The sequence below is a fragment of the Corythoichthys intestinalis genome, chromosome 6, assembly GCF_030265065.1.
Source record: "Corythoichthys intestinalis isolate RoL2023-P3 chromosome 6, ASM3026506v1, whole genome shotgun sequence".
NCBI classification, from domain to species: Eukaryota; Metazoa; Chordata; class Actinopteri; order Syngnathiformes; family Syngnathidae; genus Corythoichthys; species Corythoichthys intestinalis.
In genome coordinates this window covers 3,237,902-3,262,949 of record NC_080400.1, presented here as the reverse complement: position 1 = coordinate 3,262,949, position 25,048 = coordinate 3,237,902, and the positions used below count along the sequence as shown (strand labels likewise).

Genomic DNA, 25,048 nt, shown 5'->3' with positions numbered 1-25,048 from the left:
TGTACTGTAGTCTACAACTCTACAGTTTTCAGTACATAAAACCTGTTAGTTTTTAGTAAAGGTTCTGAGTATTAAACATAAAAAGAATTTCTCACTACACAAATCAGACAAAAGTCCTGTTCATTCAATTTTTTAAAAAGTGCTGCTGATTGACATTTTTTTTTTTTGTCATGTGGGCAGAGCGCTGATATAAATTGTGTCAACTCATTTATTTTCTTTAAACAAACTAAACAGCAAAATTGAATAAGGAGGAGGCAGACTGTAATGAATCCGTTTTCTTTATCAAACTGTTGTTCATAAATTCAAACCAATTTCAAAGCACATACTCTCTTGTATGGCTATTTACAGTTTGGGTTTGTGTTGAAAGGAGATTCTAAGCTGTTATGTGAATGGGTTTATGAGTGTGGTTTCTATATAAAGAAATGAGACAAATTTACTACCTAACAATAACTCAAGTGGTAATATGCTGCTCGAAAATACGATACAAATGGACACTTAAGACACTAATTAGCATAATCGCTAAGTAGCTTAGCACTCTGTGCTGAGCAGTAAGGTTTCATTAACAAAGAATACAAACAAATACAACTGGCTAAATTTACTCACCACTGATGGAGACAAACTGGATCTAACAACATAAAAGACAGTCTACCTCTCAAGTTCTCAACATTTGGTAATATTATTGATTCAACAATCCAGCAGCACCATCAGTTGCAGCAGTCAACTCTCTCTCTTGCTCTAACAACTAGTGTTGTATCGGTCGCGAACGATTCGTTCTTTTTGAACGAATTGTTTGTGTGAACGAGACCGAACTAATCACCATCTGCACTGATTCGTTCTATGAAGTTGGTGCTTGTTCACTGCGTGGGAGGGCGTTGAGCAAGCGGCAGCGTCTTCTGACATCGCACACGACCAATCAGACGCCAGCCTCATCGCAGGCAGGGGAGGGACCGGAAACAGAATCAGGGCGTATGTCACTCACTTCCACGTGTGGCCAATGAGCAGCCAGCGTGCAGGCAGGGGGGCAAGACTGAGTTTTGTCACTTCCCGTTCAGTGACTCGGTCCTCCGGCTCCTGACCTAGCTTGCTGCTAACTTGTCTTTCCAGTAATGACTATGCGGTGAACGAATCAAAAAATGAAAGGAAAGGACTTTGTCACATATTTGTTAACGTGGAGCCTATCAAATGCAGCTCAAAAAGACAAAAACACCACACAAATCTAGCGAGCATGGTTTAGTGTACTACTTTTCTCAACAGACTCGCGACTACCTATTACGACATACTATCAAATTTACAGTAATTTAAAACACGGGTAGCTACGAAGCAAGCAAAAGCTGAGCTGCGGTCGCGTGACGGCAATGAAGGGGGCAAAGAACTGTCACTATATGGAGGCTTCATGGCAGCGATATTTACCTCATATGTGCACAGAAAAAAAGAATATTTAGTATGATCACCATAATACTGATTTACAATGAAACGGTATATACATGTCCATTTTTTCCAAGTGTTTTATTTTTTTTCATGTCAGGTGTTGGTTGGTTTGACAAATTATGTCAATCCGTCCATCATGTGCTACTCAAGCGCCCCAAAACAACGCACATGGACACGGGAGATGTCGCAATATGTCTACATTTTTCTTAACAGACTAATGAGAGTAGAAAGGCGATATCGTAAAGAGCAAACAATTATTTCTCGTCAGCATTTGACGATCTGAGATGCGGGGACGACAGGGGAGCTGACCGGATTATTTTATTTATTAATACCAGTGCAAAAATTCAATCCGATCACCATAATACTGATTTGCAATGAAACTGTATATACATGTCAATTTTTTCCGAGTGTTTTTTTTTTTTTTTCGTGTCAGAGCGTGTCGGTTGGTTTGACAAATTATGTCAATCCGTCCGTCATGCGCTACTCAAGCGCCCCAAAACAATGCACGCGGACACGGGAGATGTCGCAATATGTCTACATTTTTCTTAACAGACTAATGAGGGTAGAAAGGCGACATCGTAAAGAGCAAGCAATCATTTCTCTTCAGCATTTGACGAGCTGAGATGCGGGGACGACAGGGGAGTTGACCGGATTATTTTATTTATTAATACCAGTGCAAAAATTCAATACGATCATCTTAATACTGATTTGCAATTAAACTCAAATATCAAAATGTAGTATTGTCTTTATTTTAGAGCAGCACATTCGACAACTAGCTATTTACACTTATAGTTTTAACAATAGTGACTAAAAATAATAGTGATGAGCATAAAAACAAAAATACTACAGAGCGAGAGGTAAATATGATGTGTTGGTCGTTCCATATTTATAAATTAAACTTTCGATTTATTTTTATTTTCGTGACAGCAAGCATGCTGCGTTAAATGTGATCAAGAACATGCTAAAGAAAGTCCGTGCGCCCCCGACCCCAACCCCCCGCTCCCCCCACAAAAGGAAAATGTTTAACCGTGTCCTCAATCGAAATGCAAGCACGAGCCATGACTTTGAGCCTATAGAACTAGGACAGACGGCGCGGAAGTTCTCCTTCGCTTTTGCAGCAGCGGGAGGGAGGGAGGGAGACGAGGCTGTCTGTGTCGCTTTTGCAGCAGCGGGAGGGAGGGAGACGAGGCTGTCTGTGAAAGCAGAATGATATTGCCTGTCACTCATTACTGAAACTACGACGAGTGGTCAATGTGTGCAAGAGAGGGAGGGACCAAGAATGTCACTTCCCGTTCAGTTATACTGCGAAGCAGTCTTTGGTGATTCGTTCGGCAACGTCACTTCCCGTTCACTAACCGAACGATTCATTTGGGCGGGGAGGGAGATGAGGGGGGCGGGGAGGGAGATGAGGGGGGCGAACGATTCGTTGAACGATTCGTTTGAACGAATCTTTTTACTGAACGATCCGGAATGGATTCGTTTACTCAAGTGAACGACAAATCCCGTCACTAATTCCCACAACCACTTGCAGCAAGTGCACCTGCAATTACGCGGTTGCACCACAAGATGACGCATTTCTCAATTTAACTGGATTTTATAAAACTCTTTTTTTAACTATGTTACATATATATGAACTTCCGGTGTCGATATCGGATTGGGATCGCAATATTTGGCCTTGGTATTGGATCGAATCCAAAATCACTGGTTTCGCCCATCTCTAGTGGGCAGGGCAGCCCGCTTCCAATGTAGCAATATGTTTGCATTCTAAACTGATTTGTCTCATTTAAAAAAAAATCCACTCCCCAAAGTTTCATGAAAATGTTTAATGAGTGTAATAATGTTCTGCATAGCACAAGATTCAGTAGCAGTGTGCATTCTTGACCAAACAAACAAAAGGAAGTGAGGGGGATGGGGTTCCAGCTTTAAGTAAGTTATGCTCATTTTAAAAGCAGCTTCAGCTTTCAGTAGCGCATGCGCATATCCAACGTATGAGTCAGGCATTTGGAAGAGCAGCAATGCATGATGGGACTTTTTCCCCATATATTTAAATCCTGATTTAAAGGTCAGTTTGTTAATGACCAAAAGTAGGACATTAACCGATCGGCGGTAGAGTTGCCTTGTCCATTCAGTGTGTTTAGGACTATTTTACAAGTGTGTAGTCAACGAGCCAATGACTGAAGATGGCCTGCATGCTAAAGACATTGGCACTGCAACATTAAACAATTCATACTTACCTGGCAGGGGAGACACCATGATCAAGAAGGTGGTTCACCCAGGGTGAGGCTCATCCATTGCACTCCCGTGTTGTGCTGACCCCTGCGAATTCCTCAAATGTGGGAATCTCGACTGCATAATTTCTGGTAGTGGGGGACTGCGTTCGCGCTCTCCCCTGATTAACTGTCAAAAGAATAGATTTAAATTAGAACATAAGAGTCCTTACCTCAGTTGAGATCATTGGTGTTAGGAGGATTTACCCTTTCACTACTTCTCTCAATGACCTGGTACTGTGCAGTACCTCCAGGAACGGTGCACCCTCTTCTGTTAGTTAATAACATTATCCTCTTCACTGAATTCCAGTTCATGCATTGAAAAATGTATATTAAACTCGCGCTATATCTAGATTTGAGCTGTTAACCAAATTAAAATCAGTCAGACCTTGTTTGGATGTATGATTTAAAGTTATGTTCATTGGCTTGAAAATGCTTAACTTTTCAAAAAATACAATCCTTTGAAAATGTCTCTTTCCCAACAACTAAAGTAAAACAGTCCCAAGATAAATGCCTTTCCATAACCCAAAAGTTTCATGACAATGTTTAATGAGTGTCATGTTCTGCACAGCACTAGATTTCAGTAGCAATGTGCATTCCTGACTAGGGATGTCCCAATCCAGGTTTTTGCACTTCCGAGCCGATACCGATATTGTTTTGCACTTCCGATCCGATACCAATACTGGCCGATACCGGCCTATCTGAGCATGTATTAAAGTTTAAAGTTATTTAGGCCTCCTTACTTAGTTGTCAGACTCATGTTGAAAAGGGTTTTAGTACTCTTGATAACAACTAGCCAGCTGAATTAGGTGAGTTTGAATACCACACAATGGTTGGTAAGAAACTGACCTGTTTATAGACCCTACCCACGTGACGTCACAACTCCGCTCTCCTGACTGGTGCCGCCCACTTGTCCGTCAACACATCGTGTTGACCTGTTACGGCTACGTACATTCCTCCTATTTACGGCGTGTTTTTCTGCTCGTTAACATTAATAATGGTGAAGGCGTGTGTGGCGGTCGGTTGCAATAACAGGGAAGATAGACGGAGAGACTTGAAGTTCTACCGGATTCCGAGAGACACGGAGAGGAGAGAGCGAGATGGGCTGCTGCAATTCGACGAGAAAACTGGGCTCCAAACGATTACCACAGATTATGTAGTAGTCATTTTATATCTGGTAAGATGCATTTAATATATATTTAGAGGGTTTTGGGCTGACAACCACAATTAAGATCATTGCTAGGCTAATCGCCGACAACATACACGTATGTATGTAGTGAGAGTGCTATCGCTAATCCATATAAACATTAAAAGCCCTAGCTCCATTGAGAAATGACATGAAATACATTAGACTTGACAGTGGATGTTAGCAAGAACAAAAGATTTTGAATTGAAAATTTCGTAACTCACCTTCCGAGCACAAGGTTCCTGCCGAATTTTCGTGGACGAGGACCTGTTTCACCCAACCAGCAACGTAGCATTTATAAGCCTCCAAGCTCTTAAAGTTTTTTCAAACTTTGGTGAGAATAGGCTGATTTTGTGTGGACAAGATAGTTGTAAATATCAGGGTCAGGCAGAGACGGCGAAGGCAGCCGGTCAAAAATCATCGATTTAGGCATCAAATATGGATCTGGCGACTGTATAGAACGAAGCTTTTCCACATAACGCCTTTTATGCAACACATCCAGTGAGTTTACGGCATCAGAAAGCACCGGTTCTTCCATGAAATGCATTTTAAATTCCTCGATCAATTGAAACCCATGCTAATACAGAGACAAAATGACGGACAAGTGGGCGGAACCATACAGCGAGCACGTGGTTTTGTGACGTCGGTGGGTAGGGTATATTAAAGTTATTTAGGCTCCTTACTTAGTTGTCAGACTCATGTTGAAAAGGGTTTTAGTACTCTTGATATAAACTAGCCAGCTGAATTAGGTGAGTTTGAATACCACACACTGGTTGGTAACAAGAAACTGACCTCTTTATTCAGTGACAAACACAAAATATTATAAATGACAAACAGAAATGGCATAGTCAGTCAGTAAAACGTGCAAATAATATTGTCAGTGGAAAATCCCACAAACCCCCCAAGCTATTAGATGCTTTTAGTGTTTCGTGCATTAGTTACAAAAATTATATAAAAAGCCTCTCAGGTTTAAATAAACGACTATTTCAGTATCAAGTTTACTTTTTAAAACAGTAAATAAAACACTCCATTCTGTATCAGCAGCTTTGAACTACATTCAATTAATTTAATTTTGCGAATCAGCTGTTTAAGTTGTTAAAATTGTTCCCGTTATTCCATAATTTCCCTTCTGTCTACTATTGACATGTGAAAGTTTTAAAACTGTTTTGAAGATAGATTCAAGTCATGACTTTGCCGATTTAGGAGTATACTGCTCCCTTTGTGTGTGTAAGCGGACACAAGCTCGCAGCAAGCCAAACTCCATTCAAAAATGAACGCGGGAGTCAGGAAGTAGCATCCAAGCTCCAGGTGCTTTTATTTAGCTGCACTGTCACACCCAAAAATGAACCCAGGTGAAACTAAAAGAAATAGAATGTACAGAACGAAAATGATTGACAGGTTTGACTATCCATATGCTATATATGTCAAATACAGTGCCTTGCAAAAGTATTCGGCCCCCTTGAACCTTGCAACCTTTCGCCACATTTCAGGCTTCAAACATAAAGATATAAAATTCAACTTTTTTGTCAAGAATCAACAACAAGTGGGACACAATTGTGAAGTGGAACAAAATTTATTGGATAATTTCAACTTTTTTAACAAATAAAAAACTGAAAAGTGGGGCGTGCAATATTATTCGGCCCCCTTGCGTTAATACTTTGTAGCGCCACCTTTTGCTCCAATTACAGCTGCAAGTCGCTTGGGGTATGTTTCTATCAGTTTTGCACATCGAGAGACTGACATTCTTGCCCATTCTTCCTTGCAAAACAGCTCGAGCTCAGTGAGGTTGGATGGAGAGTGTTTGTGAACAGCAGTCTTCAGCTCTTTCCACAGATTCTCCATTGGATTCAGGTCTGGACTTTGACTTGGCCATTCTAACGCCTGGATACGTTTATTTTTCAACCATTCCATTGTAGATTTGGCTTTATGTTTTGGATCGTTGTCCTGTTGGAAGACAAATCTCCGTCCCAGTCTCAGGTCTTGTGCAGATACCAACAGGTTTAAGGTTTAGGTCTCGAAAACCCTAGCAGTTCAAACAAAACGTTTTGCAGCACAAACCAGCACTGACGACGAAGAAAAAAATGGCATCATCGCCGTTCCATTCCGCCGCAGATGGGGTGCTGCACGTGATGTCATCACTAGACATTTTTATGAATATCTCGAAAACCGTAGCAGTTCAAACAAAACTTTTTGCAGCACAATCCAGCACTAACGAGGCAGAATCAAATGACACAACTGGGGTTCCATTCTGCCACAGATGGGGGGGCTGGGTGAACTCTGGATGACCTAAAAAGCAATGTTTAATAACTGCAAAACGATGATGGCACAAACGAAACTTTTTGCAGCACAAACGAGCACAATCATAGCACAAACGATTGACATAATTTTTATATAAATTTGCGTCTGAGGGGGGGCCAACTTCACGGAGGTATTTTTGACAGTTTATATCAACACTTTGCCCACAAGACAAAAAAATGTCAATCAGCAGCACTTTATTTGAATGAACAGGACGTCTGATTTGTGTACTGAGAAATTTAATATTTTCTACTAGGCATGTGCCGGTATGTGATTTTGACGGTTTGATAACCGCGGTATTTTTGCTAAAGGTTACACGGTATTACAATACACACATACCACTACTACTATGAATATGAATTAGTTGAATATTAATGGAGAGCGAGGGTAAGAGATAGTGTGTATGACTTGTATCATTATTTACACATTACACACACACCCTCTCTCTGAATATGATTTAGTTGAATATTAATGGAGCGCAAGAGATAGAGCGCGCGTGTGTATGACTAGTGTCATTATTTACACATTGCACACACACACACACACACACACCCTCTCTCAACACAGGCTGCATTACGAAAATGTTATTTTGAGCAGATGTTTACAATGGCGGAAGACTATACAAAAGCAGGCTAATGGTAGAGAGCAAAGTAGTTAACAGTCCTGGCATGCTAACTAGCCACAATATCTGCCTCGTTAGCATGCTTACGTTATAGTATTCATTTTACCATCGCTAGACACACTAAACACGCTGGAGTGAACTCTTGTAGCTGGTGGGAAACGTTCATGACAGCGTTTACTTACCTTAAATTTTGTGTAAAGGGATGGATGATGGTCACGTAAATGTCAAATCATGTTGGAGATCCTGCTGTCCTTCCTCCTCTAAGCCGCGACCGTCTGTTTTTCTTTTCGGTAGACAAAGTACTCCCACACGAGAAATTTTGTTTGAAAGGCAGACAGGGTGCTGAGAACCTAACACTTCCAAGCATTTTCAAGGACTTGACGCAAAATTCCAAGCATTTTTCAAACCCTGAAAACACGAAGGTAAAATCCAAGCATTGTGTATGTGTATATACAAAATGACATTGGTGCTTTAAAACCGTATATTTGTGTGATCAAGGGGGTGGACTGCCGCACTTGGCTCATTTTCGTGTCTGCAGTTACATTCGTTCATCTGCCATCGACCAGTCAAAATGGACTGGACATCTACCACCGTCAAAGGCAGCCAGTGTATTCAATTATTTGTCTAAAAATGAACTAGTCTAGCCCACGAGATGTAATTGCTATAAATGTGGCCTGCCAACCAAAACAAGTAAGACACACCTGGTTTAGGTTTGATCTTCTTGAAGCAACGTGTGTGGCTTTCTGTAAATCCTGTAGTTCAACCTTCTCTGGCACCACCAAGAGGACATCAGGTGAATCGGCACACAAAATAAACCGATTCTTCATTAGTAGTGCTTAAAATAAAAAAAATAGTATGTAAAATGATGAGGCCACTTTCATATTTTATTGACATGGTTGTCTTTAGTGAAGAATCGTGGTTCAGTCGACATTTATCGTCATTATTGGTATTGTTATGTTACTTTAGCATAATAACTGTTAGCATGCTAGCTGCAGTCATTCATCGTTTCTTTTTGGCTCAACCTAAACAGTTAAATGTCCAATGACCAGCGGCTAAAATGCTAACAATCAATATGCTAAAGTAACATAGCAAAAAAAAAACGACTTTTGTCGAGAAAAAAATGAAACATGATGAAAGTGACACAAAAATATCCCTTTGACAGCAAACTGAGATTGAATTTGTTTGCGCTGACCTAATCAATTGTGTTCTATGTTCTGTTACTTCGGCATAATAATTGTTAGCATGCTAGCTGCAGTCGTTCATTCTCTCTTTTTGGCTCAACCTAAAACAGTCGAATTGTATGAATTGGTAATGACTACCAGCTGAAATGCTAACAGTCACTGTGCTAACATCAAATAGCAAAAAAACACGACTTTTTGTCAAAATTGAAAAGTTGGTGAAAGTCAACCGGGAACTTCAGCATAATAACTGTGACGTTAGCATAGTAACTGTTAGCATGCTAGCTGCTGTCATTCATTTTGTCTTTTTGGCTCATCCTAAAACGGTCGGTGAATTGTACAATGACTGCCAGCTGAAATGCTAACAGTCAATTTGCTAACGTCACATAACAAAAACGTTTTGTCAAGAAAAATGAAAACGTGGTGAAAGTCAAACATAAATATCGCTCTAGTGGCGAACCGGGATTGAATTTGTTAGCAGTTACTATGCTAACTAGGACGTTAGCATAGAAACTGTTAGCATGCTAGCTGCAGTCCTCCATTGCATTTTTTTGGTTCAACCTAAAACAGTCGGTGCATTGTACAATGACTACGAGCTAAAATGCTAACAGTCACTATGCTAATGTCACACAGCAAAAAAAAAACAACTTGTCAAGCAAAATTAAAATGTGGTAATAGTCAAACAAAAATATCGCTCTGGTGGCGAACCAGGATTGAATTTGTTTGCAGTTACTATGCTAACTGGGACGTTAGCATAGAAACTGTTAGCATGCTAGCTGCAGTCTTTCATTGCATTTTTTTTTTTTGAGTCAACCTAAAACAGTCGGTGCATTGTACAATGACTACGAGCTAAAATGCTAACATGCTAACAGTCACTATGCTAACGTCACACAGCAAAACAAACGACTTCTTGTCAAGAAAAATGAAAATGTGGTGAAAGTCAAACAAAAATATGGCTCCGGCAGCGATAGAGTTAGTTGGCGCCCGTCTCAGTGGCCCAGACAGCCCAAAAACCTCAAGTTGAGGATCATCAGCTGGTTGTCGAGGACTTTGCGAACGATGCCGTCGTCTCCATCGATGCTCAGCAGCGTGCCCGTGGCCTCGCGGTGCTCTCCCAAAATCACCTTCACCTGCGGCCCACGTGCGAGTCAGCGATAATTTTTTCTCTTATTTTGTTCTTTTACTGGAGTTTACCTTGTCGTTCTTGGTAGGCGTGACGGGCTCCAGGTGGTCGCCGCTGACACTCACCACCTTCTCAGAGTCCTGCATGAACACGGAGCACATGCCACCCTGCCACGATGCACGGCGTTGATGAATATTTATTAACATTTTTGTTTATTCACTCCCACTTGAATTGAGATGGGGAAGCTTTCTCACCGTCACGCTGCGGATGACTCCCGTCTGGCCCATCAGATCCATGAAGGAGTCCTTGACCCGCACCAGGATGTCGGTGGTCACCCAGTCGCTGCCGCCCTGCTCGATGTTGGAGCCCGGCGTGTGAGGGTTGTAGCCACCGGGAGAAGGCGCCCCGGGCGTCATGGGGCTATAACCCACAGGGCTCGGACTCGGGCTGGCCTGATTGTTTGCAATTCAAAATCATCATTCAATCATTAATGGCAACCACAACGTTAACTGGGATGGCTGTTAGCAAACGGTATCTCCGACAAAAACGGAAGGGAGGAAGAACGTTACCTGATAGGCCATAGGCGACGGCGTCGGGTGATAGCTGGCGGGCGAGTGCGTGTTCTGGAAGCCAACAGGCGAGGGCGCCACCTGGTGGTAGCTCTGAGGACTAGGACTAGGCTGGTAGGAACCCTGGGGTGAGGGCACGGCGTAGGGAGAATATTGCTCTGTGTTGTACCTGCGTCACAGCCATATGACAGCATTAGACGTCAGTAGGGACGCTAGCATTTAACCGCGCGCTGGGTGTGTATTCTATTCTCCAAACACACCCTTAGCTAGCGATAGCGCCATAAGCTCCTTTTCTTACAAAACCAGTTGGATGATTAGACTGATTTTAAAAGCATGGACATCTTAACTCATTTGCTCCCAAAAACATATAAATACGTTCTATTTTTAATTGTTTCAGTGTTCCAAAGACGTATTTATACGTCATACGGCAAAGACGTATTTATACGTCTTTTACGTTTTTTTTCCACAAGTGACACCTCTGGTTTCTGATTCAACTTAGCTCCAAAGCACAACGCTGAAAATCCGTTTTAAAGCAAAAAAAAACTGGCCACTGGAGGGCAGCAGCGCATTTGGTAAGAACCGCAACCTGATTAAAAGGAACGAACAGCCGGACCGCACGGCCGGGGCACCGGCAGAAGACGACCGAATGGACGTCCAGGATGCCAGGCGGCGGACGACCGAGCAGAACAACCGGGAGGACGCCAGGGATGCCAGGTGCCGGACGACCGAGCAGAACGACCGGGACCACCGGTGCAATGGATGATGCCGTTGAGTCCGTGCTGCTCGCCGAGCAGAGCCCGCGCCGCCGTGCTCGGCCGGTCGCGTCCCCCGCACCCTCCGGTGTCCCGCACGAAAACACGCACGGCCAAACCAGTTACCACCCAGGAACACAAGTTCCCCAGGCGTACTCTGCCATGAGGGAGCGGTCACCACAAAAGAAAGACCAAAAAAAAATATCAATCTTTTTGAGACAGGCGGCAATGAGGGAAAAGTTTAACCCGGCTGTCGTAACCACAAAAGTGTCACCTCTCAGTTTGTTATGTGTAAATGAATTGTTACTTTGCTATCAAAAGCTCTATTCATCTTGTTGTTTATGTTATTTTGTAAAAGGAAAACATTATTCAGATGTTTGGCATGTCACAAAGTAGCTGTGTTAAAGTTATGTTTGAAATGTATGCTTCCACAAAAAGCTCAATTTCTCTGTTTTTCCATCAAAAATTGGAAAATTGCTCAAACTAAGCTATTTTCTAATGCTGATTTCTAAAGAATGGAAAAAGATATGAACTAACTTTTATTTCCTGCTGAAAGAGGAGAGTCTAATTCATGTTTATATGGCAATAGAAATAGAACAATTTTCTTTGGGCCTTGCAAAATCAGTCAAAATCCAGTAAAACGGCCGGAAGCGAAGGGGGTTGCACCGGTGAAACTCCATGACATGACTCTCAGTTGCTATGCTAACGGCGATAAAGCATGCCGGAAGTTTTGAGACTTCACTAAAAGCTAAGAAGGTTATACAGCACATTTTTTGATGCTAGACTCTCCATGCTGGTACAAAAGAACAATTCTAAAAAGTATGGGTATCCATTGTTTGCTAATACAACACTAGTGTTGATTAGCTTTTCTTAGCTGGTCTTGACCTCTTAGTTGTTTGTGCTAAAGATGACTGGTTCCCGCTCACGTTCTTTTGTTTTGAGGCTAGTGCTGCAACGATTAATCAATTAACTTGAGTAATTCGATTACAAAAAAACGTCGAACCAAATTTTGCTGCTTCGAGGATGCATTTTAGGCCTTTACTGCGTGTTAGCCGTTTACGTTAAGCCTTAACAATGAATTGTTGCTGCTCCCTTCCCTTAGAATTGTGGCCTCTTTTTACATATTAGCCGTTTACGCTAACTGCTCTATGCTTGCTGTGTAAGTGTAACGGGTACACGCGAGTCCATGTGGAGCGTGGAAACCTCCCTGCCGATTCCTTCATGTAAGGACGCTAGCGGCTGCGCCGTTGGCTCGAGCTTATTGGTGTAGTGGTTACCGATCTTGCCTGCCGAGTGGAAGCGTCGTTGGCGCGCGGGTTCGCGTCCCGGCCTAGTGAGAGGTGGGAGCGGAACGCTGGGCGGCGCTGACACAGGGGTTACATAAGCAACGTTAGAGCTTCTTCCCCTCAGGTTGCTGCACTCGTGGTCTTGACCTCTTATTGTGTTAGCCGCTTACGCTAACCATGACTGGCTGCAACTCACTTTCCTTTAATTTGAGGCCTTTATTGAGTGTTAGCTGTTTATGCTAATCGTTCTATGGTTGCTGTGTAAGCAACGTTAGCGCTTCTTCCCCTCAGCTTGCTGCACTCATGGTCTTGACCTCTTTTTGTGTTAGCCATTTACGTTAACCGTGAATTGTTGCTGCTCCCTTGGCTTTGAACTGTGGCTTCTTGTTACATGTTAGCCATTTACGCTAACCGTTCTATACTTGCTGTGCATTAGCAATGTTAGAGCTTCTTCCCCTCAGCTTGCTGTACTCGTGGTCTTGATCTCTTCTTGTGATAGCCGCTTGCGCTAACCGTGACTGGCTGCTACTCATTTTTCTTTGATCTGAGGCCTTTATTGTGCGTTAGCCGTTTACGTTGAAAGTGAATTGTTGCTGCTCCCTTGGGTCTGAAATGTGGCTGCTTGTTACATGTTAGCCGTTTATGCTAAACGTTCTATGCTTGCTGTGTAAGCATTGTTAGCGCTTCTTCCCCTCAGCTTGCTGCACTCGTGGTCTTGACCTCTTATTGTGTTAGCCGCTTGCGCTAACCGTGACTGGCTGCCGCTCACTTTTCTTTGAGGCTTTTATTGCGTGTTAGCCGTTTACGTTAACCGTGAATTGTTGCTGCTCCCTTGGCTTTGAACAATGGCTTCTTGTTACATGTTAGCCATTTACGCTAACCGTTCTATGCTTGTTGTGTTAGGAACATTAGCACCTCTTCCCCTTAGTTTGCTGCACCTGTGGTCTTAACTTCTTATTGCGTGTTAGCCGCAGACTGCTCTGTGTTTGCTGAGCGCATTCGTGACACCTCTTACTGCATGTTAGCCTTTTACGCTAACCATTCTGGGCTTACTCTGTAGGCAGCATTAGCACTTCATGATGGAGGGCTTTCGGCTGTGCTATTAAAAACGTACATCAGCCTCAAATATCGAGTCTAGACATTGGCAATCTGCTTTTTTTTTTCTTTTGTGAATCAGTTTTGGGATTGGCCTTCGAAAATCCCTTATCGGTCGACTTCTATTTTGTAATGTACTTATTTCCCTTTTGATGCATTTTATTTAGACACTCCTGGTCCTCCATAATTGGACTCGATTGAAATTGCCCACCCTGTTACCAGGCAATATTCACATGTAGTGCTGCAACGATTAATTGATTAACTTGAGTAATTCGATTAGAAAAAAAGCTTCAAATCAAATGTAGTTGCTTGGAGTATTAATTTAAGTAAAGTGGCGTTGTAATGGTTTATTTTGAAAGTGGTTGCATTTAGTTTTATTGATTTGGGTGGATACACTGTCCTCTCGTCCGCCTCATTTCACATGGTTGAATCCAGCTGCTCCCTGTCAAGACCAACATAAGCTAATTTTGTTTGAGCTAATGTTTTTTTAAAATGCATTCGTAATTTAGTTTATAGGTATATTTAGCTATTTTTAGTGGGAATATGTATCTGAATAATTTGTTAAGAACATTGTTAAAAATAATAAAAAAATAGCATTTTATAGCATTTAAGCTAGCGGACTTTTGCTATAAGTTAGCCAATTGTTCTTTTGTTGTACATATATCATTCTTTAAAAAAATTTATACCGTTTGAAGCTCAGCTCAGGTATTTTAATTTTTCATGTTCCTTATCAGATTACTCGATTATTCAAACTAACTAGTTCGACTAATCGACTACTAAAATAATCGATGTAATCGACATGTAATGCTACAACGATTAATTAACTTGAGTAATTTGATTAGAAAAAAGCTTTGAATAAAATGTTGCTCCTTCGAGTATTCGTTTGATTAAAGTGACGTTGTAATGGTTTGTTTTGCAACTGTTCGCATTTAGTTTTATTGATTTGGGTGGATACACTGCCCTCTAGTGGGGGCAGTGAATATGACGTAATTTATTGAACATGGCTGAATCCAGCTGCTCCTGTTAAGAATTTACTAGTTGATAAGATTCTCAAATAATCGATAGCTGCAGCCCTACTCACATGGCGGGCGTGCCGGGCGTCTGAGGGTTGAACTGATTGTTGACCGGCGGGGACGGGACTTCCGGGTAGCCCGGCGTTTGCGGATTGGACGTGCCTCCGTAGCCCTGAGGCGAGGGCGACGGCTCGTCGTCGTAGGCGAAGTCGTACTCCTCGTCATTCCTGGGGAAGAAAGGCGGCATTAGCGTCCATCCGCTGAGAGGTCGTGGCTCGGTTAGCTGACCTGGACGGCGTGTTGGGGTTGTTGGGGTCCCAGGCACCACTCTGACCGGGCGTCCTGCTGCCGTCGTGAAGTGGCGTCTGCGAGCCGCTGTGAGGCGTTCGGCTTCCTGGGAAAAGACGGCACAAGGCGATCGGTAATTAACTCGATAGACGTCTAATCGCTCGGCTCTCCTCACCGTCGTGCAGCGGCGTCTGGGAGCCGCACATAGGCGTCCGGGAACCCGAGCCGTACATGGGCGTGCGCCCGTGGGTAGAGGTCATGCCGCTGTGTTTCTGAGAGCCCCTAGAGGAGAGAAGGCAAACGGCGTGCATCAGGCGTGAGGAACGCCAATGCAGCGGTAGCGATGATCGCTTACATGGTGGTCAAACGCTGTCTGTCCACAGAGATGGTCTGACAGGTGGAGTGAAGCTCCACTCTGGCCGTGGACTCGGTGGCGTCCTTCACCACGCCGATGTAACCTTAAACGAGTTCGGCGTCAAGCGAGCTCTTCTACGTACGTATTCATCTAAGTCGGCGCTACCTTTGTATGGACCCTGCGAGATGCGGACGGTCTGACCGATCAACTCGTTGTCTCGTCGTCCTCGGCCCCGCCCCATTCCGCCTCCGCCTCCCCCTCTTTGTTGAGCACCTTCACGGGACGGGAGCGGCGTCAATTGGCGCGGTGATCAACAGGAGAGCCGAGAGGGGGGCGCTACTTACCGCCGCCGCCGTGATGCATGGGGCTGCTGATGCGAGGGCTCATGGGAGCAAAGCCGCCCACCGTAAAGTTGGTCACATCCCTGGGCTGAAACAACGAAAATGGGGTTGAAGTCACATCATTTAGTAAATTGTATGATAATTCCGAGCCACTTCCAGTTGATATAGGGAGCATTTTGTTTATGGTCAAAAAACACCAATAGAGGTATGTATATTGATTCAACTGAGTACAGATTTGTGGACGTCACCCTCTAGTGGTGGCCACTAGAGGTGTGCAAAATTTCCGATTCTTAGATTATTCGGGGCGCAACGAGGAAGAACGCAGCGAGAGTAGCTAAACATCATGCTTCTCATTACCCGGCCCCTCGGGTAATGCCAATGCTCAACTCACGGCTCTAGCTCAACTCATGCCACGAGATAAAAAAAAACACAACAACATACCTGACTGCTGCCGAAAAGCTGCTACAAAGTACGTCATCCACATAATGTAATGGTAGATATCCTTTACATAGGACTAGATGGACCATAGATTCGGTAGCGTGAGCAGCACATCTACACTTTCCTGCAAGGCTGTTGTAGCGAACCTTCCAAGCAAACCTAATTAACTTTTTATCTAAAATACTCCTAAATCGGTAAAATATTGATTTGAAACTATCTTTAAAATAGTTTTAAAACTTTCACATGTCGAAAGTAGACAAAAGGGAAATTATGGAACAACAGGAGCAATTTTAACAACTTTAACAGTTGATTCACAACATTAAATTAATTTAATGTAGTTTAAAGCTGCTGTTACAGAATGGGGACTGGAGTTTTTTATTTACTGTTATTTTTGTATATTTGTTTGCTGCTATATGTTAACTTGATACTGAAATAGTAGTTTGGGTTAGCCTGAGAGGATTTTCGAACAATTTTGGAACTAATGAACAAAACATTTAATTAAAAAAAAAAAAAAAAAAGAGGGGGCAGTGCATCAATAATCGTTTTATAATCGACTCGGAGCTTCTGAATCGTAGTCGTAATCGAATCGTTAGGTGCCCAAAGATTCCCAGCTCTAGTGGCCACCCTTATTGGGGTGTTTACACACCTCAGTAGCAGCCCAGCGTCACTCAATGTAAACAGTAACGTTAGCTGCTGCTGGAGTTTTGTTGCTGGCAGTAAACCTAACCAATGAATATTATAGATGGTAACTTTTGCATTACATGCAAAGCTATCATCAATAAGCTCCAATTTTAGCTTAACGTGGCTATAAAATAAGCAACATAAGGGAACTAGGTACCTTGGAGCCCCCGGCTAACACCAGGTGGCGAGTCTTGCACACAAACATTCCTCCGTTCTCCACCAGCTTCTTACAGTGGAGAAAGGCGAAGCCTCGGAAGAGGTGGCGGATCTCGCCTTCGCGGCCCTATGTGCAAAATTGATGCCAGAGTTAACTCACTGACCACTTCTTGAAATGATCAAATTAATAAGTTTTTTTGATATTGTCATTGTTTAGACACACAGTTGACTTTATAATTCATAATAAAAGAAAGCATTCTTACCGAGTGCGGCCCGTCGATGACTTTGACGATGTCTTTGACGTGGATGTTGTTCTGCTCCGAGTCCAGGGCCACAGCGAAACGGTTGTCCTTCTTTCGGTTGACCGCCTGGTGGCGCACCGTCAGCACTTTGCCGTGCATGTTCAACACCTGCCAGAGGAGGACAATCTTGTTGATGTAGGTGGGAACTAGTGCTGCAACTAGGCATGTGCCGGTATGAGATTTTGACGGTACGATAACCGTGAGCAAAAATACCGCGGTGTTACGGTATCACGGTATTGCAATTATAGCTCCAAAATGTGTTATTTTGAGAGGTATGGGTTAAAAAAAAACAACTTTTTTCCGGGATTTTTTTATTTTTCAGAAAATATTTGCAAATTGGAACATGAATTTATGTTAAAATAAATAAATAAACAAAAAAGTATTTTAAATAAAATTAAAATAAATAGAACTTATAGACTACCCACAGCCACAGCTCAGGTTGCTCAAGATTGGAGCAAGAACTAAATTAATTGCTATAAAAAGGTAAAAACACTTCTAAATAAAATTGAAAAATATTGACTGTACTTTTTTTTTTTTTTTTAGAGGGGGCAAAAGGTCAAGTTAAGTTTCGCCATTTTCAGCCACTGTGTCAACTCTAGTCTACATGTAATGCCTTTGTGTTAAAAAGACGCAGAATTCATAAGTTAATAAGTTAAAAATGGATAAGTTAAAATGTGAATGTTGTTGTGTAAAGGTTTCATCTAAAAAAAACTGGGAGTGAGACCTCTCCTTGTCCAGCGAGCATACATTTGTGCTTAGGGCAAGATCATCTGTGAGGCTGCGATTAGCGATCTTTGATGTTATCCCTTTTCCTTCATTCAAGCTTGCTTCTTAGTGACGGTGAGATTTATAACCTCGACGGAGTTGCTCTCCCAGCTCAGACTAAGCTAACATTCGTCTTTCTAAGTTTTTAGTTAATTTGTACTGTATTTTGAATTTGAAAGGAAAATGTGTGTTTTGTTTTTGGCGAACTTTTTCATGGATGACTTCCTCACATTCTGTTGTGTTTGTGCTAATGAAGCTACTCACACGTGTAAAATACTACTGTACAACGTTTTAAAACTGTATATTTCAGTTACCATGATTTGAGACCTTTGGAGTGTTTCTTTTTTGGTGTTTAGCAGAATAGCGTCACTGACACACACACACATCAACAACCGGAGAGGGAGGGGTGAGCGCTGCCGCCCCAAGATACTTCTGGCTTCATTTTTGAGACTTGTAAAATAGCAAATACCGCACTACGGTATGACGGAAAATTTTAGTGGTTTTGAAATCGTGACGTTTTCATACCACGGTTAACCTTGAAACCGGTAACCGGCACATGCCTAGCTGCAACGATTAATGGATTGAGTAATTTGATTAGGAAAAAAGCTTCAAAAAAGCTTAAAGCGCCTGTGACACGAAAAAGCATTTAAAATGTCATAATACACGCGGTATTTTATGCTCCTGAATGAAATGGACCGCTTGGATGTGTGTGGAAGCGATCGCTATATTTATTTAGTTTTTTGAATGCCGCGCCATGAAAATGAATGACTTCCGGCAACACTCTCGAGTTGAGAAAGAGGGCGCTGTGACATGAACAGAGGAAGGAGTCCTCTTCACTATACAGCCGTACTGTTGTATGAGAAGTAGAGCTGGGCAATATACCGAAAATTTATCGTTACCGAAAGTCTTCACAATAACCGACATAATTTTGACCATATCAGTAAATTCGATAATTCTAATAAAACAATATAGTCTTTTTATTAGAGCTGAAACGAGTACTCGAGCAACTCGAGTAACTCGAGTTTAAAAACTGATCCGAGTAATTTTATTCACCTCGAGTAATCGTTTATTTTGACAGCTCTAAGCATCACGTTTTGCTAGGACTACTTTTAATGCGGGACAACGCGCTGTCACGTGCGGAGAGGAAGAAGGGGGGAAAAAAAAAAACTTACCGCAGCCGACAGCCGCCACAAACGACGCCGACGTTGCTAAATACTAGCCCGCACAATGCTACATTGGTAACAGGTAGCGTCTGGTGCGTCTCATAGAGATCACATGTATTTTGAACTAGATGCGAAATGACAGACTCGGCCGCGTCTGGGCAGCGTTTGTAAACAGCCGCCATCTTAAAGCAGTACAGCGCTAAGCGCTAATAAAGAGCGCTAAGCGCTAATAAATAAGATTAACGTTACTGTCGCTACTAGCTCACGTAACGTTAGCCCTGCGGAGGGCTAGGTTTCAATTAATTATGACCACTGTCGATGCGTGGCTAACGTGTCTTACATACAGGCTTTAACATAACATAGCATTGTGGAGTGATGAGGGTGTAAAATAAAAACAATCATGCTAACTATCAATTTTAGCTCAGTAGTCATTGCTGGATGAAACATCAAGTAGCACTGGTCCCTAATGTGCTCCAATACAGCCTGTATCATACATTTATTTTGAACACTGCAAAAACTCAAAATCCTATCAGAACTTACAGTTTAGACTAACTTAAAACTTAACTAGAACTTAAAAATGGCTTGACACAAAGAGAAATTCAATTGAAACACGTGGGGGGAAAAAATCCTAACTTTTAAGTGATGTGTGTTATCAAGCGTAATGACATTTTTAGGTAATATATATATATATATATATATATTTTTTTTAAATAAGATCTAAAGGTTTTTTGAGTGAAAGCAGTGAATTAGTCTTTTTTTTTTTTTTTAAATTCTAGTTACATCTGAGATGCAATTTTTGGCTGTTTTCAACAATATACATCGAAAATAAAGACATTGACTGAAAATGGTTCAAGATTAGATGAAATGTCTTGTTTTCTCATGTATATGTATAATTGCTCTTCCCCGAAAAATATATTTGTTTTATCCGATTACTCGATTAATCGATAGAATTTTCAGTCGATTACTCGATTACTAAAATATTCAATAGCTGCAGCCCTACTTTTTATCCCGCTTTGACTCTGTTGTGCGGCTATGTTCATTCCCCTTTAAGAAAGCAGTCAGTATGCTTACGTATTAAGTCACATAGTTATCATGAATTCACACAAACCGAGTCCGGTAGGCTAACGCTAGCGGCTATCACTACAAGCAAACGTGATGGAGTCGGGCTTAAGGGAGGTTCGCCAAACTTTCACCCTACATTAAGTCGACTCTTGGCGGCCTCCTAACGGGCTTTCACCCGCTTTCCTCCCTGGTTCTCATGTTTTCAGGAGAGGGTGCTGCTTTCCACTGGAAGCCAGACCATAGGCTAACGCTAGCTACAAATGAACGTGATGGAGTCAGATAGCGACTCTAACTTTGTCAAAACGGCTGAACTTAATGAGTGGATTGGACACAAGACTGCATCTAGCAATTAGTGTTACGCGTTATTTTATATCTGTGTGTGTGTGTGTGTGTGTGTGTGTGTGTGAGATTTCTTTGACATCCCTTTTATGATGGTAAAGAATCCATCCATCCATAATATGAGCATTCAATGGCTACAGCTATTCTTTTGTATGTGCTTGCTTTATTCTGTGCAAAATCTTAAATGTTTCATTGGCAAAAGAGCAATATAGCTTTAATGTGTGTATGTGTCTGTGTGGGGGGTGCATATGGACGTGCATGTATTAAAAAATGCTCAGGGAAAAAAAAAAACTGAAACCTTGACGTAAACACTTGTGTTGAATAAATATGTCACAGCAGCCGTTAACAATTAAATTGTCCGTTTGAAGTGTACTGTTCAAACTGCAAGTTATTTTTGTTATAATGACATGTTTGCACAGTCGTCGTATTCATTTTTATAATGTTGTACATAGTTCAAGAAACACCAGCTGTTATAAATGTTCATACTTGAATTCTTATTGTTTACAATATTTTTTTTATATATTTAATGTTTAAAGTGCATGTACAATTGTTAAATGTGTTAAATTGAAAGCTGGTAAATAAATCAATGAGAAGCAATTTACAACCTGCGTCAATACTACTACCGGTAGCTCGGATCGGGCAGACCAGAAGTCACTCGTGTAAAAATACGGTGGATCCGGTCGATTTTCAAATTAATATGCAACGAAATGAGTCCATCAGAATTCTTGAGTGGTAGATCGGGGCACAGTTGACTTGTCTTTGTCGATTTACTGTTGTCTTCTCTGCTATAATAATAACCAACACGGCTCCATGTTCAAAACAAAACCCTCCTACCACAATAAAACTATATATATTCATATATACAGTACTGTGCAAAAGTTTTAGGCAGGACACCTGCCTAAAACTTTTGCACAGTACTGTATATTTTTATTATATTATGTATATACAGGATATACTGTATGTACATATTTCCCCCAAGTGGAAGCTTCAATGATCCTAATAAATTTAATAATTAAAAAAATACCTGCCTAAAACTTTTGCGCAGTACTGTATATAGAATATAAATGAATACTACATCACATTTGTAAAATATAAACACATAATAAAATAAATAATAGCCCATTTAAATAAAACAAATTGAAATGAGCTAAAACACCTGTAATTAAATAATAATAATCATACACAGATCCTGCAGCGCTTACAAAATTTAACTTTTTAATTTCTGTTTGGCGCTTTAACTTGAGAAAATCCACCAATAAAGCTTTTGAAAACCGTTCCTAAGAAAAAAAAAAATGTTTCATTGAGGCATTTTATTTGTAAATACATGTTAAAATCTTTGTCATTGGGATTTTCTCTTCAGCACAGGACTTATTTTATCTTTCAGAAAGAAAGCTGACGAGTATGCGGGGTCTGAAAAGCAAATTGTTGTTGGATTATCTTTAAATACCACAACTTTTTGAGCAGAATTCTAGCTTTGGATAGTCTAATGTTCCTATTGTTGAAAGCACAAAGGAGTGTAATAAACAACTATCACATTTATATTTTGCATTTTGTTTTCTTACTGTCGCAAAAAATGAACCGAACCGTGACCTCAAAACCAGGGTACGTAACGAACCGAGACTTTTGTGTACCGTTACACCCCTAGGGATTGGCATATAAATGTTCAGCGGTCATTGTCCAGCTGCTTCCCGGCGAGCTCTCCTGTCCGTATTAGCAGGGGAACGAGCTGTAAATTGCTGTCCGCCGGGCGGTTTGCTGATCGGCGAAAACGATTGACAACCCGGTCGTCATGTGAAATTATCCGGGCTAGTTATGTGTGATTTTCCGCTTCAAAGACTTTGAAACATCACTCGATTCGTGTTAGCGTGCCGGCTAGCTGTCACGCCTCTCGGTTTGTTTACATTCTCCGAAGCCGGGGAAGGGAAATGACATAAGCCCAATTTAGGTGGCATAAAATAACGTTCGGGAGGTGCGACAGTAAAGGTGAAGTCGACAGTTTTGACCATTATGGAGTCATTTTGCCATGTCGTCTTGAATAAATGCATTTTTGTTATTTGATATTCCATTTAGGACAAGACTGTAATTTGTCATGACCAAGCCATTTATATAGCCATTGGGGAAAAATACTTGGATAAAAAGATTATCCTGTAAAAATATTGGAGTAGAGAGGCTGAAACAATGACATTTTGTTTGTTTGTTTTTGTTGTGACAGTTTTCCTCATTGTGAATAATGACGTCATCCACCTGTTGGGGACGCTACAGCTCTATAACGGTAGGTGTACCTAACCTGCAGATTAAAAGACTAATTTCTCGTCATCTGCGCTTTCCTAAATTGTTGTATATAGTCGAATCGTCTCAAAATATGATTCTAATTCACATAATAATCCTGTTTAAGACTTTTTTTCTCATGTCGTATGCACTTTAAGCAAGAGTAAGCAGCTAAAACAAAGCTTTAGTCTACAGCAGACGTGTCAAAAGTGCGGCCCGGGGGCCAAATGCGGCCCGTGGTCAAATTTCATCCGGCCCCCAGCCTCTGTCATAAGATCAATAACGTCTGGCCCGCACACAGACTTAATAAATTGGTCAGCAGTACTGCTACCAGCATATGAGGTAGCTTACACACTAAATGCTGCTCCTCATTTAACCACTAAAAGGCACTCTTGGGAACATTACCCCATGTGTCCCTTGACTTCCAATTTTCTAAAATGGTGACAATCAACAACAAAAAAAAGTTGACTGCGACGGCCGACGCTTCAAGGATAGATGGAAATTTGACTATTTCTTCACTAAAATACGCAACAACTGTGTCTGCCTCATTTGCAAAGAGACAGTAGCTGTTTTTAAAGAGTTCAATGTGAGGCGATATTACCAAACAAGACATGCTGACATGTACGACAAGATTACGGGGAAGATACGCAGCGAGAAATTGAAGCAACTTCAAGCTAGTTTAATTTCACAGCAGCAGTATTTCGCAAGAGCCCGAGAGTCAAAAGAGAACGCCACAAAGGCTAGTCGCAAGATTGTTGAAATTATCAATAAAAAAAAAAATAATGAAGCTAATGTGACACACAGAATGGCTTGCTAAAATTTGCTTATATTGTTCTACGTAAAGGACGTCAGCCAAGGTCGGCCCCCCACATTTTTACCACACCAAATCTGGCCCCCTTTGCAAAAAGTTTGGACACCCCTGGTCTACAGTATATGTCACAATACACATATCATCTAACGATATTCTGTCCAAAATCAACTTTACACGTACCTGGAAGGTTTCCCTCTCCAACCGCACGATAACGCCGACCGTCTGCGGGTCGAGTTGAACAAGCTCCCCCCACTCGTGCTGCCCTCCCGCATCCACGCCGGACGCCGTCTCCGAGCAGAGCTGCAGATCTCTGGGCAGCACCTTCAGCTGCGGACGGGAGGAAACGCCTGTCGGCGAGCGGCTCCCGACGTCGCCGCGGAGTGTCCTACCTCGTGCATGGTCAGGTCGGAGAAGAGGATGACAAAGTTCTCCTCCACGCGGACGATGAGACCCGTGTCGCCTTCGTAGCGGCCGGCGATCACTTTCACGTGGTCGCCCATGCGGAAGTATTTCTTTAACTCTTGGGCCGGGAACTCCAGCGGGTCCTACGCAGGGAGAAAAAAATTATATTTTCTTTATTCTTGGACTGAAACTTTTAAATTTGACAGATGAAAACATTTTACCTCTGTGAAGTTTGCCCCCCACCAGACCGAAATTTATATAAATAATAATTATTTTAGTCCAAAAGACTTCGACGAAAATTAAAATGGCTGCCAAAAACAAAACTGGTTGACACTCCACTCCCTAAAAGGGGATTTTCTTTAGGGGTACCTTGAGGTCTTCGTGTTTGGGCATGATGGTGATCTTGTTGCCGTCCACGCTAAGGATTTTCCCCTGCAGGTTGATCAACTCGCCCTCGCAGACCTCCACGTTGTCCCCGGCCTGAAGGTTGTGTTCGCGCTCCTTGCCTGAACACATGCAAATGCACGATTGTAACCAATGGATGCAGACATGACGCGGACGGGCAGCCCCTCGCACGCACCTGATTCAGTGACCACCTCCAAGTCGATTCCTTCCGGTTGGTCTTCAAACTTCTCCAGCTCGGACAATGTGGGCTTCACGCCATCTGTGATCTGTTGAGTAAGCGCGAGTTGAGATAGTCTGATATGAGAAAACACCAATACAAACAGCTTAGCAGCTATACAATCCATTGAATCCATTTTTTCACTGTTTGAAGAAATACTGTATATACTGTATTTTACAAAATAAAAGGCGTACCTTTATTTAGATCAGTGCTTCTCAATTATTTTCTGTTAAGCCCCCCC

The 25,048-nt window shown here is 42.0% G+C and overlaps 1 protein-coding gene and 1 non-coding gene across 4 annotated transcripts in view; one reads left to right on the top strand and one right to left on the bottom strand.

The window, feature by feature from the left end:
- Positions 1 to 3,654: 3,654 nt before the first annotated feature.
- Positions 3,655 to 3,820, top strand: LOC130918135 (U1 spliceosomal RNA). Its single transcript, XR_009063589.1, has one exon. It is a non-coding gene; the product is annotated as a U1 spliceosomal RNA (small nuclear RNA).
- Positions 3,821 to 8,661: 4,841 nt separating this feature from the next.
- Positions 8,662 to 25,048, bottom strand: part of supt5h (SPT5 homolog, DSIF elongation factor subunit) — a 29,489-nt gene continuing 13,102 nt past the window's right edge. For all 3 annotated transcript variants that reach the window (XM_057839305.1, XM_057839304.1, XM_057839306.1), the window contains 16 exons: positions 24,766 to 24,856; positions 24,555 to 24,691; positions 24,173 to 24,328; positions 23,964 to 24,110; positions 17,337 to 17,483; positions 17,075 to 17,200; positions 15,802 to 15,886; positions 15,623 to 15,730; positions 15,458 to 15,560; positions 15,278 to 15,384; positions 15,103 to 15,208; positions 14,883 to 15,041; positions 10,669 to 10,837; positions 10,354 to 10,551; positions 10,171 to 10,266; positions 8,662 to 10,106 (listed from right to left, as the gene is read on the bottom strand). In XM_057839305.1, coding sequence (XP_057695288.1) covers positions 9,966 to 10,106; positions 10,171 to 10,266; positions 10,354 to 10,551; positions 10,669 to 10,837; positions 14,883 to 15,041; positions 15,103 to 15,208; positions 15,278 to 15,384; positions 15,458 to 15,560; positions 15,623 to 15,730; positions 15,802 to 15,886; positions 17,075 to 17,200; positions 17,337 to 17,483; positions 23,964 to 24,110; positions 24,173 to 24,328; positions 24,555 to 24,691; positions 24,766 to 24,856 — 2,076 coding nt within the window. In that variant the 3' untranslated portion in view covers positions 8,662 to 9,965. The remainder of the gene's footprint in view (positions 10,107 to 10,170; positions 10,267 to 10,353; positions 10,552 to 10,668; positions 10,838 to 14,882; positions 15,042 to 15,102; positions 15,209 to 15,277; positions 15,385 to 15,457; positions 15,561 to 15,622; positions 15,731 to 15,801; positions 15,887 to 17,074; positions 17,201 to 17,336; positions 17,484 to 23,963; positions 24,111 to 24,172; positions 24,329 to 24,554; positions 24,692 to 24,765; positions 24,857 to 25,048) is intronic.